Source organism: Pyxicephalus adspersus, chromosome 3, assembly GCF_032062135.1.
Source record: "Pyxicephalus adspersus chromosome 3, UCB_Pads_2.0, whole genome shotgun sequence".
NCBI classification, from domain to species: Eukaryota; Metazoa; Chordata; class Amphibia; order Anura; family Pyxicephalidae; genus Pyxicephalus; species Pyxicephalus adspersus.
Window position 1 is genome coordinate 124,323,127 of NC_092860.1, and position 12,696 is coordinate 124,335,822.

General features: G+C 40.1%; 1 protein-coding gene and 1 long non-coding RNA gene across 2 annotated transcripts in view; one reads left to right on the top strand and one right to left on the bottom strand.

Annotated features, from left to right (window-relative positions):
- Positions 1-7,138: 7,138 nt before the first annotated feature.
- Positions 7,139-12,696, top strand: part of NFXL1 (nuclear transcription factor, X-box binding like 1) — a 49,293-nt gene continuing 43,735 nt past the window's right edge. The window contains exons 1-3 of the mRNA XM_072406255.1: positions 7,139-7,310; positions 9,225-9,450; positions 11,677-11,853. Coding sequence (XP_072262356.1) covers positions 9,243-9,450; positions 11,677-11,853 — 385 coding nt within the window. The 5' untranslated portion in view covers positions 7,139-7,310; positions 9,225-9,242. The remainder of the gene's footprint in view (positions 7,311-9,224; positions 9,451-11,676; positions 11,854-12,696) is intronic.
- LOC140327088 (uncharacterized) lies at positions 11,513-12,339 on the bottom strand. Its single transcript, XR_011919984.1, has 3 exons — positions 12,108-12,339; positions 11,885-11,968; positions 11,513-11,793 (listed from the first exon to the last, which is right to left on the bottom strand). It is a non-coding gene; the product is annotated as an uncharacterized lncRNA (long non-coding RNA).

Below are 12,696 nucleotides of genomic sequence, written 5' to 3' on the forward strand. Positions count from 1 at the left end.
GGTGGAAGAGGTTGCTGTTCTGTCATTTCCTTGTGATGGAAAAACATATATTTACAGTATGTTTATAGAGCACTCTGCCTACCTGAGCTCCAACGTGTGCAAGATAAGGAATATACCTTTAGGTGATTTGTAACTGCAACTGCTGTCCAATCACTGCTGATCATTACTAGAAAAGGTCAATGATATCTCAGGGGCTATTTAGGTGACTTCCAACTCAAAGTTTTAATCAATTGGTGTTGATCATTACTAGAAAAAATGGGTTGGAACTAGGGTTTTATATTCTATTTATGTCATGCAGAAATCTCAAAGAAAGCTTCACTAACAGAAAATACTTACTGAAGCTTCTCTTAGGGATTGTCTTTAATTGTGGATAAATAAATTTAAAAAAAGTAAAAGCATATATATATATATATATATATATATATATTTATATACTGTATGCGGATGCTATGTTCAAAAAAAAAAGAAACTCAAGGGCAAATAACTTATCATCAGTAGGCTTCCTGCACTTGAACTTTTCCCCGTGAACATACCATGCCTTATAATACAGGTATTAAGGTACAGACCTATTCTCTATAAAAACAGGAGAAAAACTATCCCATAAATTGTGGAAATGTTTATGTATTTCTTAGTGGGGTTCTAGCTATCTTCAGTCATGGATTGATGCTGGTTGGAAAATAATCCTGCTTTATCCTGGTCCCTTTAACACATTCAAACCTTTTTCTACCTAAAGTTTCCTGAGCGGGTAAAAGATCAAGGGATCACTTGCAGATGCCCTCTTTAATTCCCACTTTATTAATGTGCATTAAAGAATTTAGCACTGTTTTGCCTTAAGAAGGACCTCCTAGAATATCAGGGAACGTGTGGGCTAAGCAATGCTAAGAAAATAATGGCTTCAAAAAGAATAAGATAAAGTTGCCACAATAGTGTAAGCCAATGCAGAAAGCACAGAACAATATATAAAAATTAAACCCTCTGAAATATAATGAAGATAAAAATGGCTACTGGACTTTCACATTATCAAAGCTTTCTTCAGCAGCAAAAAAAGGGCCACATTTAGAACATTGGTCTTAAACTGTAGTCCTTGAGGGCCACATGCAGGCTAGATTGGATATAAACTTTTTTCTTACTCTGTATCTATTTTTTATTTTCTTATGCTGCTGTCTATTAGAGAAATGTTAAAATGTGTGAAGATTCTGGCCCCTGTCGACTGAAGTTAAAGATCCTTAATTTAGAGGAACACCCCCAATTTAAATGTACAACATATTGGAAAATAAAAAATAAAGATATGGAAAAACAAGGCAAGGCCAATAGGCAGATACTTTGCCAAAACTTGGCATCCATGAAATCCCTTAGCATGTATTGAAATCATGAATTTCCTCAGGGTTGCTCCTTAAGTGTAATCTAAATGTACAATACTGTATGTTTAACAATTCTCTTATATTTTAGAATGAAGCACAAAGGCAGACATTTATTCATTTTTCAAACACTAAAGCAAGTCATACAGGAGCAATAAAACAGATTTACAACATTTTTTACTGCTTATTTCCTAAATTCCTCCCTTAGCTGTTCTGAAGAATCAATGTGATTAAATTAAACCAGATACTTCTTAATTGTTCATCTATTTGAAGTAAAAATCTGTCTCAACTTCAGTTCAAATCTATTTCAGAAGCGTTATTTTTATCTTATTGTATTCCCCCACAACTTTTCTGCACAAAGGTATATTAGATGAAAATTTCGGAGCTTGCAGTCTCCTGGGCAACAAATTTAATTGCATCCTTCAAATTGCTTTACCGGAACCAGAACTCCATTTGACCTGTTTATAGAAATAATTAGTAATTGTTGGAAGATAATGTGATGTGATAATAATAATAATAATGTGCACCAAAAGACAGGTATTAGAAAGTTAATTTTTCATTCAGGACTAGACCTGTCTCCTGAGACCACCAAACTCCTTGTACACGCTCTTATCATCTCTCGTCTAGACTACTGTAACCTCCTCCTCTCTGGTATTCCACTAACCGACTCTCTCCTCTACAATCTATTATGAATGCTGCAGTCTTCCCACCACTCTTCTTGCGCTGCATCTCTTTGTAGTTCTCTTCTTTGGCTTCCATTTTACCTGAGAATCAAATTTAAGCTCATGTGCTTTGCCTTCAAATGCCTACACAGTCCTTGTCCCACTTACATTTCTGACCTGGTAAAAAATACTCCCCCAGCCGCTCTCTCCGCTCCTCCAATGACTTACTAATGAGTTCCTCACTCTTCTGCCTTTTGAAACCATCACTACTACCCACCACAACATATTCCCTTCCTATTGTGTGTAAATTCCCCCACCTACCAGATAGTAAGCTCTTCGGGGCAGGGTCCTCTCCTACTGTATTACTGTCTGTATTAGTCTGTCATTTGCAACCCCTATTTAATGTACAGAGCTGCGTAATATGTTGGCACTATATAAATCCTGTTTAATAACAATAATAATAATAAAAGAAAATAAAAAAATAAAATGTGATTAGGTTGGAATTTGAGTTGCACGACTTGGACTTGAGTCTGACTTAAGTCACCTAATAAACGACTTGCGACTTGATTTGGGGGTTTTGTCCAGCGATTTGCAACTCGACTTGCAGTGAATCTTCTGTAACACCGCCTTCCTTGCATTGTAAGTCCACAGTTTTCTCCTCTGACAGCTAAAGCGGGCGGGGAGGAAGGCGGTGTTACAGAAGCCTTACTGCCTTCCTGCCTGTCCCCTTCAGCTGTCAGTAGAGAAAGCTGAACTTAATGGACTTAGAAAGCAAGGAATGCAGACAGGAAGGCATTATAACAGACTAAGTATGACTTGCAAACAACTTGATAAATGAAGTGACTTGACCTGGAAGATTGGTGACTTGAGACTTGACTTGGGATTTGGTGTCAATGACTTGGGAATCGACTTGGACTTGAAGGGTGATGACTTAGTCCAACCTCTGATGATTAATACTGTGTAGTATTGTAGTTGACCAAAGGCCTAATACTTTTTTCATTAGATGCCTCTACATTGTATTAAGGATAGATAGGATATATTTTTAAACCAATTTTATCATTATCATCATGCTTTCATTTTACAATGAAAAATGTTTTAATTGTTTGCCTTTTATATGACCCATGTTAGGATCTACATGGTTACTAAAGGAGACTTGTAATGTGGTTAAGTGAACTTGGGTAAACTTTACATGTCATCAAATGAGAGAAAACCAAATAGTTTTACAAAACTTCCCGTCATCTCTACATTCTGATGTGGGTCATGTGGTCACAGCAAACATTAGTTCATAGAGGTTTTCTAGATTTCTTGTTAAAATATTATGGTATTGCTAGCCATATTATTTTATGTTTTAAAGCTGACTATACTTCAATATTCTCACTGAGATCAAAGTAAAGTCTGAAAAGATGAAAACATTAAGGGTAAAACACACTTAGTTAAAAAGACCTTTGTGTTTCAATCTCAATTCCACTGATACCTTATTAAACCAAATGACTGTAAACATGATGAGGTTTCCTCAAGCCATTGTTACTAAAATGCTCTTTGTCCACTGCTGGGTACCGTTGTCTTGTCAGCGCAAGGCTGGGTGCAGAGCGGAGCAGTGCAAGACAGGTACAGTGGTGAGGGATTCAGAGCTAAATTGTACAAGATGGGTGCAGAAGAATTTAATGCTAGGCTCGGTGCAGAGCTAAAATATGCAAGTTGGGTGAAACTGTGAAAAACTGCTTTCAGAGCTGGGGGCTGAACAGTGAAAGATGTAGAAAAGAGCCATGCAAAGAAGAGTGCAGAAATAAGGGGTACAGAGCTGTACAATGCAAGTAGGGTTGCAGAAGAGAGCAGTGAAAAGCTGGGCACAGAAAGGAGCAGTGCAAGAGGAATACAGAACTGATTGATGCAAAGTGGCAGAGAGGTGAGCGGGGGAATAATGGACAAATATGCAGTAGGTGCAAAGGTTTATAAAGAGACCAGGAGTGAGAGGCAGACAGGGGTGCAGAAGTGGAGGTGGCTTTTTGAAGAACAATTTTTAATGAGCAAAAGAGATTTTAGCTATAAGACGGGATTTTTGCCTTAAGGCCAGCAATCATATTAATACTTTGTAGACAAGCCTTGATTGGTAATGCCAACTTCAAGACACCTCATGTATGAAGAAAGTAGTCACATGCATTGCTCATGTGTGGTTTTGGTCCGTTCTTCCACACAAACTGTCTTCAAAACTTGGAGGTGTTGAGGGCCTTTTCTACGAACACCAATGTTTAGTTACTTTCATAGATTTTAAGTTGGATTCAAGGTGAGTGATTGACTGGGCCATTCCAGCAGCTTTATTTTCATTCTCTGAAACCAATTGAGAGTTTTTTTGTCTTGCAGAAATGTCCACCTTTGTTTCATCCTTAGCATTCTGGTTGATGGCAGCAGATATAAAGTATGTCCGGGTACATTTCTTCATTCATCTTTCCTTCAGTTATTTGAAGTCAGTCACTAGCATATTCTGAAAGATAGCCCCATTAAAATATATTTACTGAGAAAAACATTGATGTGTTGAACATTTATTTACCCCACTCTATATTCCAAACATAGGAAGTAAGAAGTAGCCCCACTCATAAGCTCTCACATGGCAGAGTGTAAACCAGGCCAGCACTGCAGGAAGAGGAACTTCACATCACAGGCAAAGGTGGTCAGGAGGTGAAGATTTGCCTTTGGCCAGACAAGTCAGCAACCTGCTAACACATATAAGGGGGTGCTGAGATATGTTAGAGATGGGTGAGCTGCAGTGGCACACACTGGGAATAGTTGGCCCCTGTGCAGAACTGACTTGTGGCCTCTGTGAAGCCTTGGGGGATAAGGAGGGCCCATGGCCCCTGTGCATTGGCACACTGTACACCTCCATGTGTTCGCTCCTGTGTGTTGCATTAGGAAGCCCATTCACTTAGAATAGACTACCAACCCATATGCATGCACTGGGGAATCCAGGATTGCCGAGTATCCTGGCATCCTGTGCATATGAAACTAAGCTTTTTTGACCGTTTCTGATCAGGCAGGTAAGAAGGATTATCAGCAGGCTAAAACTTGTTCCTCAGGAACATTTGTGAGGTATGTCACAATGGATAAGAATAGGGATTGCACAGTACAGAGAGAAGGGAAATAAAGTACCAAGGACAGTACATGGAGAGCTGGGGATGGTAAGAATTACTTTAAGGTGCTGGCATGAATTCAGCTTTTAAGGAACTGGCACATGATGACAATATTCAGTATCACAATGTTAGAGGGAATGTGAGATTCCCTGTTTTATCAGTTAAGGTGTGTGTGCTAGCACAGTGCATTGATGTCAATGGACTATTGTGGTCCCTTGAATTTCCCCTACAAGTATTTGTTATTTTTTATATTTATTGTCACAATTTGTTTAACATTTTCTTTCTGTAAAATCAAATAAATTTTTTTTTTATATGAGTAAACCAACAGGTGCAAGATAGCTGAAATTAGCATTTGTAACTATTTAGGAACCATTTAGAGCATACTTAAAAACCATGAAATTCATTTCACACCTCACATTGATTTTAAACTCTTATGGCTAAATTGTGGTTAAAATATGAGTAAAATCTGATATTCGCTAAATTTTGAGGAAATAAATACTTTGCTAATCTCTGCATCATTTCAAAATATATTAGCTAGCTATAGGCCTCTGCTTGTGGCTGAGATACAGAACAACTGCCTACTGAATTATACAACCATGGTGGAAAAAACCAGTGGTGGACACAGACAACAGCAAGACCCTGTACAAAACTGACTAATCCCCCTCTCCGGACAAATCTCTCCTTTCTTCTCTTTTCTGCCATTCTTCTTTCTCTCACTTTCTCCCCTTTTCATTTCTATCCCTTTTATTCTGGTCCCTTCCATCCCCCCCCCCAATCTCTATCTTTATCTTCTCTTTTTTTTGCCATTTTTCTCTCCCTTCCTCTCTTTCTATCCCTCCAGCTCCCCTCTCTTTCTTCCTTTTCTCTTTCTACCCTTCTGCCATTTTTGCCATCAGATACTTGAAAGGCTTAAAGGGCATGCAGTTCTCAGCCCGTAGGTGTGTGCATAAGGGCATGGAGGATGTGCAGATACACCATGGCCCTGGTACAGTCCTCAGCCAGCAGGGGCCCCTGCAGCAGCTCACATGGTCCTTGCCTGCAAGCCCATCCTTGCCCATGCTCTGAGTTGTCAACAGAGGGTGGGCTTGCAGGGGAGGTCCATGTGAGTTTCTGCAGGGGCCCCTGCTGGCTGAGGACTGTATGGGGGCCCTGGTGTATCTGCACATGCTGCACTGTGTTAGGTCCTCCCTTTGGTAAGCTAGGTGTTGGGATCAGGAGAATCTCTACTGTACAGGCCCAAATCTCCCACCATTGGAAAGTCGCAAAATGGTTCCAAGGCAGAGGCAACCCATCTTTTCATTCATCCAAACAAACATTGGTTGTGGTCAAGTGGGCGGTGCAAGCTTTAATCATAAAAATCAAACAAAACAAAGTTTGCAACATAAGTTCTTTGTACGTTGGTCTGAAAGGATGAGTAATAAAGATGAGAATGTCTAAAAAGCGAAGTATTTCACAGAAACATCTTTGTCATCAGACATCACCCACTCTGTCCTCCATAAAGCTGCAGCAATTTACCTGCTGAATATTATAAAAAGATGTTTTCAATTGCTATAAACTAAATTTTTGTTTTTCTGCTATTCTAGAAATCAGGAGCAGAATTAGGGGATCACTAAAATATTAACAGGCAGAAACACTGAGACCATTCAGAGAACTACAACCACAAATATCTAGTTACCTATACTGTGATTGCTGGCGCCATCTAGCGGACATAATTACAGCAGAGTCTCTGCCTCTGCCTGTAACTAGGTATTCGCTATGCTACTTGCAGCATTGGGGAAGTAAAGGATAATATGGGGCTCGCTATATTTGTATAACAGAAATTCTTTACTATCTCTAGACTGGATTAGAGATAACACCACAGCATCTTCTATTGTCACAGGTTACCCTGACTGGAATGCGCCCGGTGCATGCTGGGAGCTGAACGCCCGCCACTCTCTCAGTGAACTCCATAATGACACGTCACCGGAGCGCAGGGCATGCTGGGAGATTGGTGGCTTGAATCAGCGGGAATTGTAGTCTGATTGTCTCCTATACGCCGCGGGCTGCGCAAGGCATGCTGGGAGATGTAGTTTTACCTGCAGAGTGCTGTGTGGCCGAGTGGTAGTAATCACCTCATGCCTGCAGTGTCCTCCTGTCACCGGTGTGCCTGAGCTATGTGCTGACAGGTAATGTTTGCAAACACTGCACTGCTCACCTGTAATATGATGGAGAATGCATGGAGGGGTACATGTGTGTGTGACTGGGGACTGTAATACAGGGCAGTGTGTGTGTGACTGGGGACTGTAATACAGGGCAGTGTGGATCTTTAGTTTCAGAGACTGGTACACATGCAAATTAAAGCTTGATATTGTACCATACTTTTCCTGCCACCTGTAATTCTCAAATCTCATCTAAACTAACTAAAGTACTTGACTCTTCATTGTAGAATACTTTTGTTTGATAAGCCTTTGGTTGCACAGATCTTGCATTCAGACATTTTTTGTTTTTAATGATAAATAATATTTTGTTACAGTACTGTAGAAGCAGGTTTGATTTTATGTTTGACTGTTCTGTCCCAGAGGATGTCTCAAATACAAGCTTAGAATACACTGTTATATTAGGTATAATTATCAGTGTGTAACCTTGGTGATATCTATTTTAAGGTATTCTAGATAGGTCCACCTTTCTTTAACTAATATGTGTTTTCACAGATGTCTGTCTACATGGATGTCATATCATGATGGTTTGAGTTATTATTGTTTATTATTTTTGATAAATGGATTCTGTAAATGGTGGAAACTTAGGCAGTTTACATCTTCTTCATGGCAGGAACTTCTGCCTCTTGGGTGACGCTACATGGTAATGTCTACCCACTGCCACCAGCTGTCACATGTGCAGACATTGCTTCTATACGAGCGGGCGGCAAGGTGCCAGCTGCCGTCAGCCACATGGGATTGTGTTATTCAGAGGCTGATCTGAACCTGCCTGTATTAAAATCATCCAGGCAAAGACATTGTACAGGCATTGGGCCCTATACTGCGGGCCCTATAAAAAGAAGGGGGTATACTGAGCGGGTATACTGAGCAAGAATGGAATTCCACCTCATATGTTAAAATTATATTATTATTTCGTTTCTCTTCAAAGTAGACATATCACCATTTTTTTTGCTTTATTTAAAAAGGGTAGATAACCATTTTATATGACGAAAAAAACATTTTTAACTCTTTTTTTTTTTTTTTTTAGAAAAAGAAGGGCCGTAAAGACTTAATGGGAAGCCCAGAGCCTCCTTGGATACCTTTGCCACATATGCCAGGAGGCTCCGGGCTGCTCCATCTGTGCATGCCTGGTGCCTGGCATGTGCAGTAGGGGCTTTTCCCCGCAATGAGGGATAAAAGTAACGATTTCATGCATGCGCAGTGAGATTGGCACTCTTTCTTTTCACATTTACTGTAGAATAATTCAAATGATCTCACACAGTGCAAGAAAGTGAAGACAAGAAGATGGTGGTGCCCAGCAGTTCCTTCTCTGTGTCCAAGTAGACATAGGCACCCAATACTACTGTTTGCAGTCAGAACATTCTTTAAGGCCCCTAGGCACCTTGGTTATTTGCATTTTCCTAACAAATAATATTTAAACTTTAGAGTAAGCTGTCAATGGGCTCTGTAGATCCTTTTAACAAAAAAGAAAGTTAGTGGATAAAATGAATTAAACATTATCTGATTAGTGGTTGTCACTATTGGTCACAACTGAATAATGGTTGTTAAACATAAACATTTAGTGGGATAGTCTAGTACTGTATAGTTACAGCCTCTTTAAAAAAGCTGTAAAAACTCTTTTAATTAGAACCCATATTGTATCTACAATTGTTAGGAGGTTTTCTGGCTGGTAGTGTAAACAGCAGAACCTTTCCAGCCCCTTGGCTGCTGTATTTAGCTTGTGTTTCAGAGCTCTTTTCTGGGTGCATTTGACCTTCTAAGCTGTATAGTGCTTCTTTGACCTCAACGGGAATAAAAGCTGTTCCTGTGAGAGAAAATTCATGCACACCAGGCCTAAATCAGTTTTGTAAATCATGTGACCTAAAGAATGTGTTTGTTTTATAGAACTGTAACTTTACTACAATGGATGCTCCGTGGCGCCAAGGTGGCAGAGGTCGTGCAAAAGGTCGAGGAGGACCTTCTCCAGTTCCAGGCCCAGCACCTTCCAGAAATGCTGCCTATTCCAGAGAGGATGGTAATAGTGTTTCCAGACCTGGTTCTGGAAGAGGGAATGTTTCCTATGCTTCTGTAAGCAAGCCCCTGAGTGCACTTCACACAAGTGAGGTTAATGGTAAGTATTACAGCATATGAGATGAAACTCATCATCGGTCACAGGCATACGTTAGAGCAGCGGTCGCCAACCGGTGGTCCACGAGAAAAGTTTGATGGTCTGCGGCTCTGGCCGGTGCACCGTACGGGGAAGCACTGGCCAGAGCCGTGGACCATGCCCCCCTTTGCAGATCCCAGTAAAAAAAAAAACAATATGGCAGATAGTTCTTTTCATTTTGTTCTATTGTGCTAGGGAGATGGGAAGTTTTACAGGGTAATAGGAAGGGATAAGAATTAAAAAAAAAAAAAAATTAAAAAAGGGACATATTGTGCTTGCCAAGGGGCTCTTTCTGCTACTGGTAATCAGAGTCAGAAAGTAGTTACGGTGGACAACGCTTGACCAGGGACCATTTTCTGCTACTGTTAGTCAGGGACAGAGCTTGTCTCATGTGTCCAAAGGCAAAGGACATTGCTCCAGAAATCCACTTTAGACGCAGTTTTGCAAATCTAAGCTGTGCTGCTCTTTTATTTTATTTTTTTTTGGGGGGGGGGGGGGTGAAGAAGAGGCTTTTTATGGCAAATCCTTCTTCAAAACAAGCCCTACTTGTTAATTATTTTTCTAATTGTACTGCCATGAACTTTTAACATGCTAACTAAGGGCTGTGGAGTCTCCGATATACCGTGTTTCCCCGATGATAAGGCAGGGCCATCAAATAAGACAGCCCCCCCTTTTTAGGTAAAAATGAAAAATAAGCCCCCCCCCCCAAATAAGCCACCCACCGATTACTTACCAGAATCGCGTGGTGCGGTGGGTGACTCCGTGTGTGGTTCCTCCGTGTGGTTCCTCCATGCGTCCTCTTCATGAAGAGGAAGTGACAGGACTGAAGTGACTCCGCCCACGCAAACACACGTGACTCCGCCCACGCAAACACAGGCAGCTTCCCTCATCCCTCCCTAATGGAGACTGCAGGAGTTTGTTCAGGAGTTCAGACAGGTTTTTTTTTGCTGTGAGCAATACCACTCTATATACGGTAAGCTTTAGAATGGGACATTAAATGGTACAGTATATTATTGATTACAGTAGAAGGGGACAATGAATGGATCAGATTAATCAGAAGGGGACAATGATTGGCACAGATTGATCTGAAGGGGACAGGAATGGCACATGATTGATCAGAAGGGGACAATGATTGGCACAGATTGATCAGAAGTGGACATGAATGGCACATGATTGATCAGAAGGGGACAGGAATGGCACAGGATTGATCAGAAGTGGACATGAATGGCACATGATTGATCTGAAGGGGACAGGAATGGCACATGATTGATCAGAAGGGGACAATGATTGGCACAGATTGATCAGAAGTGGACATGAATGGCACATGAACAATAACTGTGTACTGTAGTCTTCTTCATGGGTAAATAAGGCATCCCCCTGAAAATAAGCCCTAGAGCATATTTTGGCCTTCAAAAAAAAATAAGACAGTGTCTTATCATCGGGGAAACAGGGTAGCTGTGTTTTGTTTTCAATTTCTCTGAGCATTGCATGGTTTGACCTTTTTCCTCAGAAAATTGTTCACTGATTGGTTTTCACTTGTGAATAATCCTTCCCACTGTAATATGATGGACTTCAAATTGTTTGGAAAGGGCCCTATAACCCTTCCCAGATTGGTGGGCAGCAGCAATTGCTTCTCTAAGATCATTGCTGGTGTCTTTATTCCTTAGCATAGTGTTAACACACTCCTGATTACTTCAAACCAACAGACTGCCAAAACAGTTGAGATTACACTTGCAGAAAATGAATTAGGTGGTTTTGATTGACAGCACCTCGCTTTTTTTTACCTTCTTATTTCTTAAAGAAGTGGTAGGATGTACTTAATTTTCCATGCATTGGTTCTGCATTTTGAGTTAGTCATGCATGCAGTTAGTGTAGAAACATAAAAAAACTGCTATTCCTTTATTTGACTTATTTATATAGCATTGACATTTTTTGCAAAACTCCATAAAGGGCATTGAACTATTCACTTCACAAACTACCACAATATTTTGGAAAAAGACATGCTTTTGAGCACATGAAGCAAGGCCACATTGTGTATTTGTTTTATTGTGGTGACACCAGTTCTACATTAATGATTGTTTATAGGATATAAAGGGAAATATAGTTTGATATTTTGTTTCTGTATCTGCAAAGTACTTTTGTTAGGTATTCCTTTGTCATAGCTGTGGTATGTTTGTGTTTCTTTTTAAGTGGATAACTCTAAGAAAAAGTTTGAAGAAATCCAGAAAGCCAACCAGGCTGTGGTAAAGAAAATTGTGGAAGACAATTACAGCTCATCAGAAGAAGATGACGCTGGAGATGAAGATGCTGAAGGGAAGCAGAAAAAAATATTAGACTTAACCTTTACAACTTACACAGACCAAACAGGTACTTGCATTTCTTAATATCAGTGTAATACCATGACTGCTGGTATTTGTTTCCTGGGCTTTCATGGCTTAGATAATCCTCACATCCATCCTTGGTTTGACCGGGGTTACATTTTCTATATGAAAAGGAAAAGAATTGTGCATTTCATTACTATGACCTTGTATTCAATCACCTCTTGATGACTAAGTCACCTTTTTTCAAAACTACAAAAGCTGTTTACTAATAACAAATTATAAGGTTCTTTATTGCCATACCAACATAATGTCATGTACCAGTAAACCCCCGATTCTCAAATGAATCGTAAATCCAAGAATGGCAATCACTTGCCACTGTGGAGTGTAGTGGCTGCTGGCACTGTGGAGTGGAGTAGATCACACTGACTGAAAGTGTCATCTGCTGTTTTGGCACGTTTACATGTCACTATGACAACTGTTTCAACGGCGGTGGCCTGCACGCTTTCGGCGGCGGCGTTTGCACTGCGGGGGGTGGTTGTGGTGTGAGCAGGCAGGTTGGGTCCATGCATATTTACATCCTTCTTTTATTAGTATATAGGATAAGCCACTTCTTAAGAAAGACAAACCCAAACTCATAGATTGCAGTGGTTAGTTGAATTTTTGGAAGGTTGGTGTCCTGGTTATTTTGAAGTGTTCTAATTACTAAAGATTCTTAGTTGAAATAAAAACATTTTTACCATCAAACCTAAAACCCTAAGCTATCCTTTAAATGATTTATTAAAAAAAGTTTACATTGCACTCATAAGCTTTATTTGTTCAGTTACATATAAAAAAAAGACTTACAATATTAAAAATATACTCTGCCTCACACAAAATGAAAGAAGCCAGA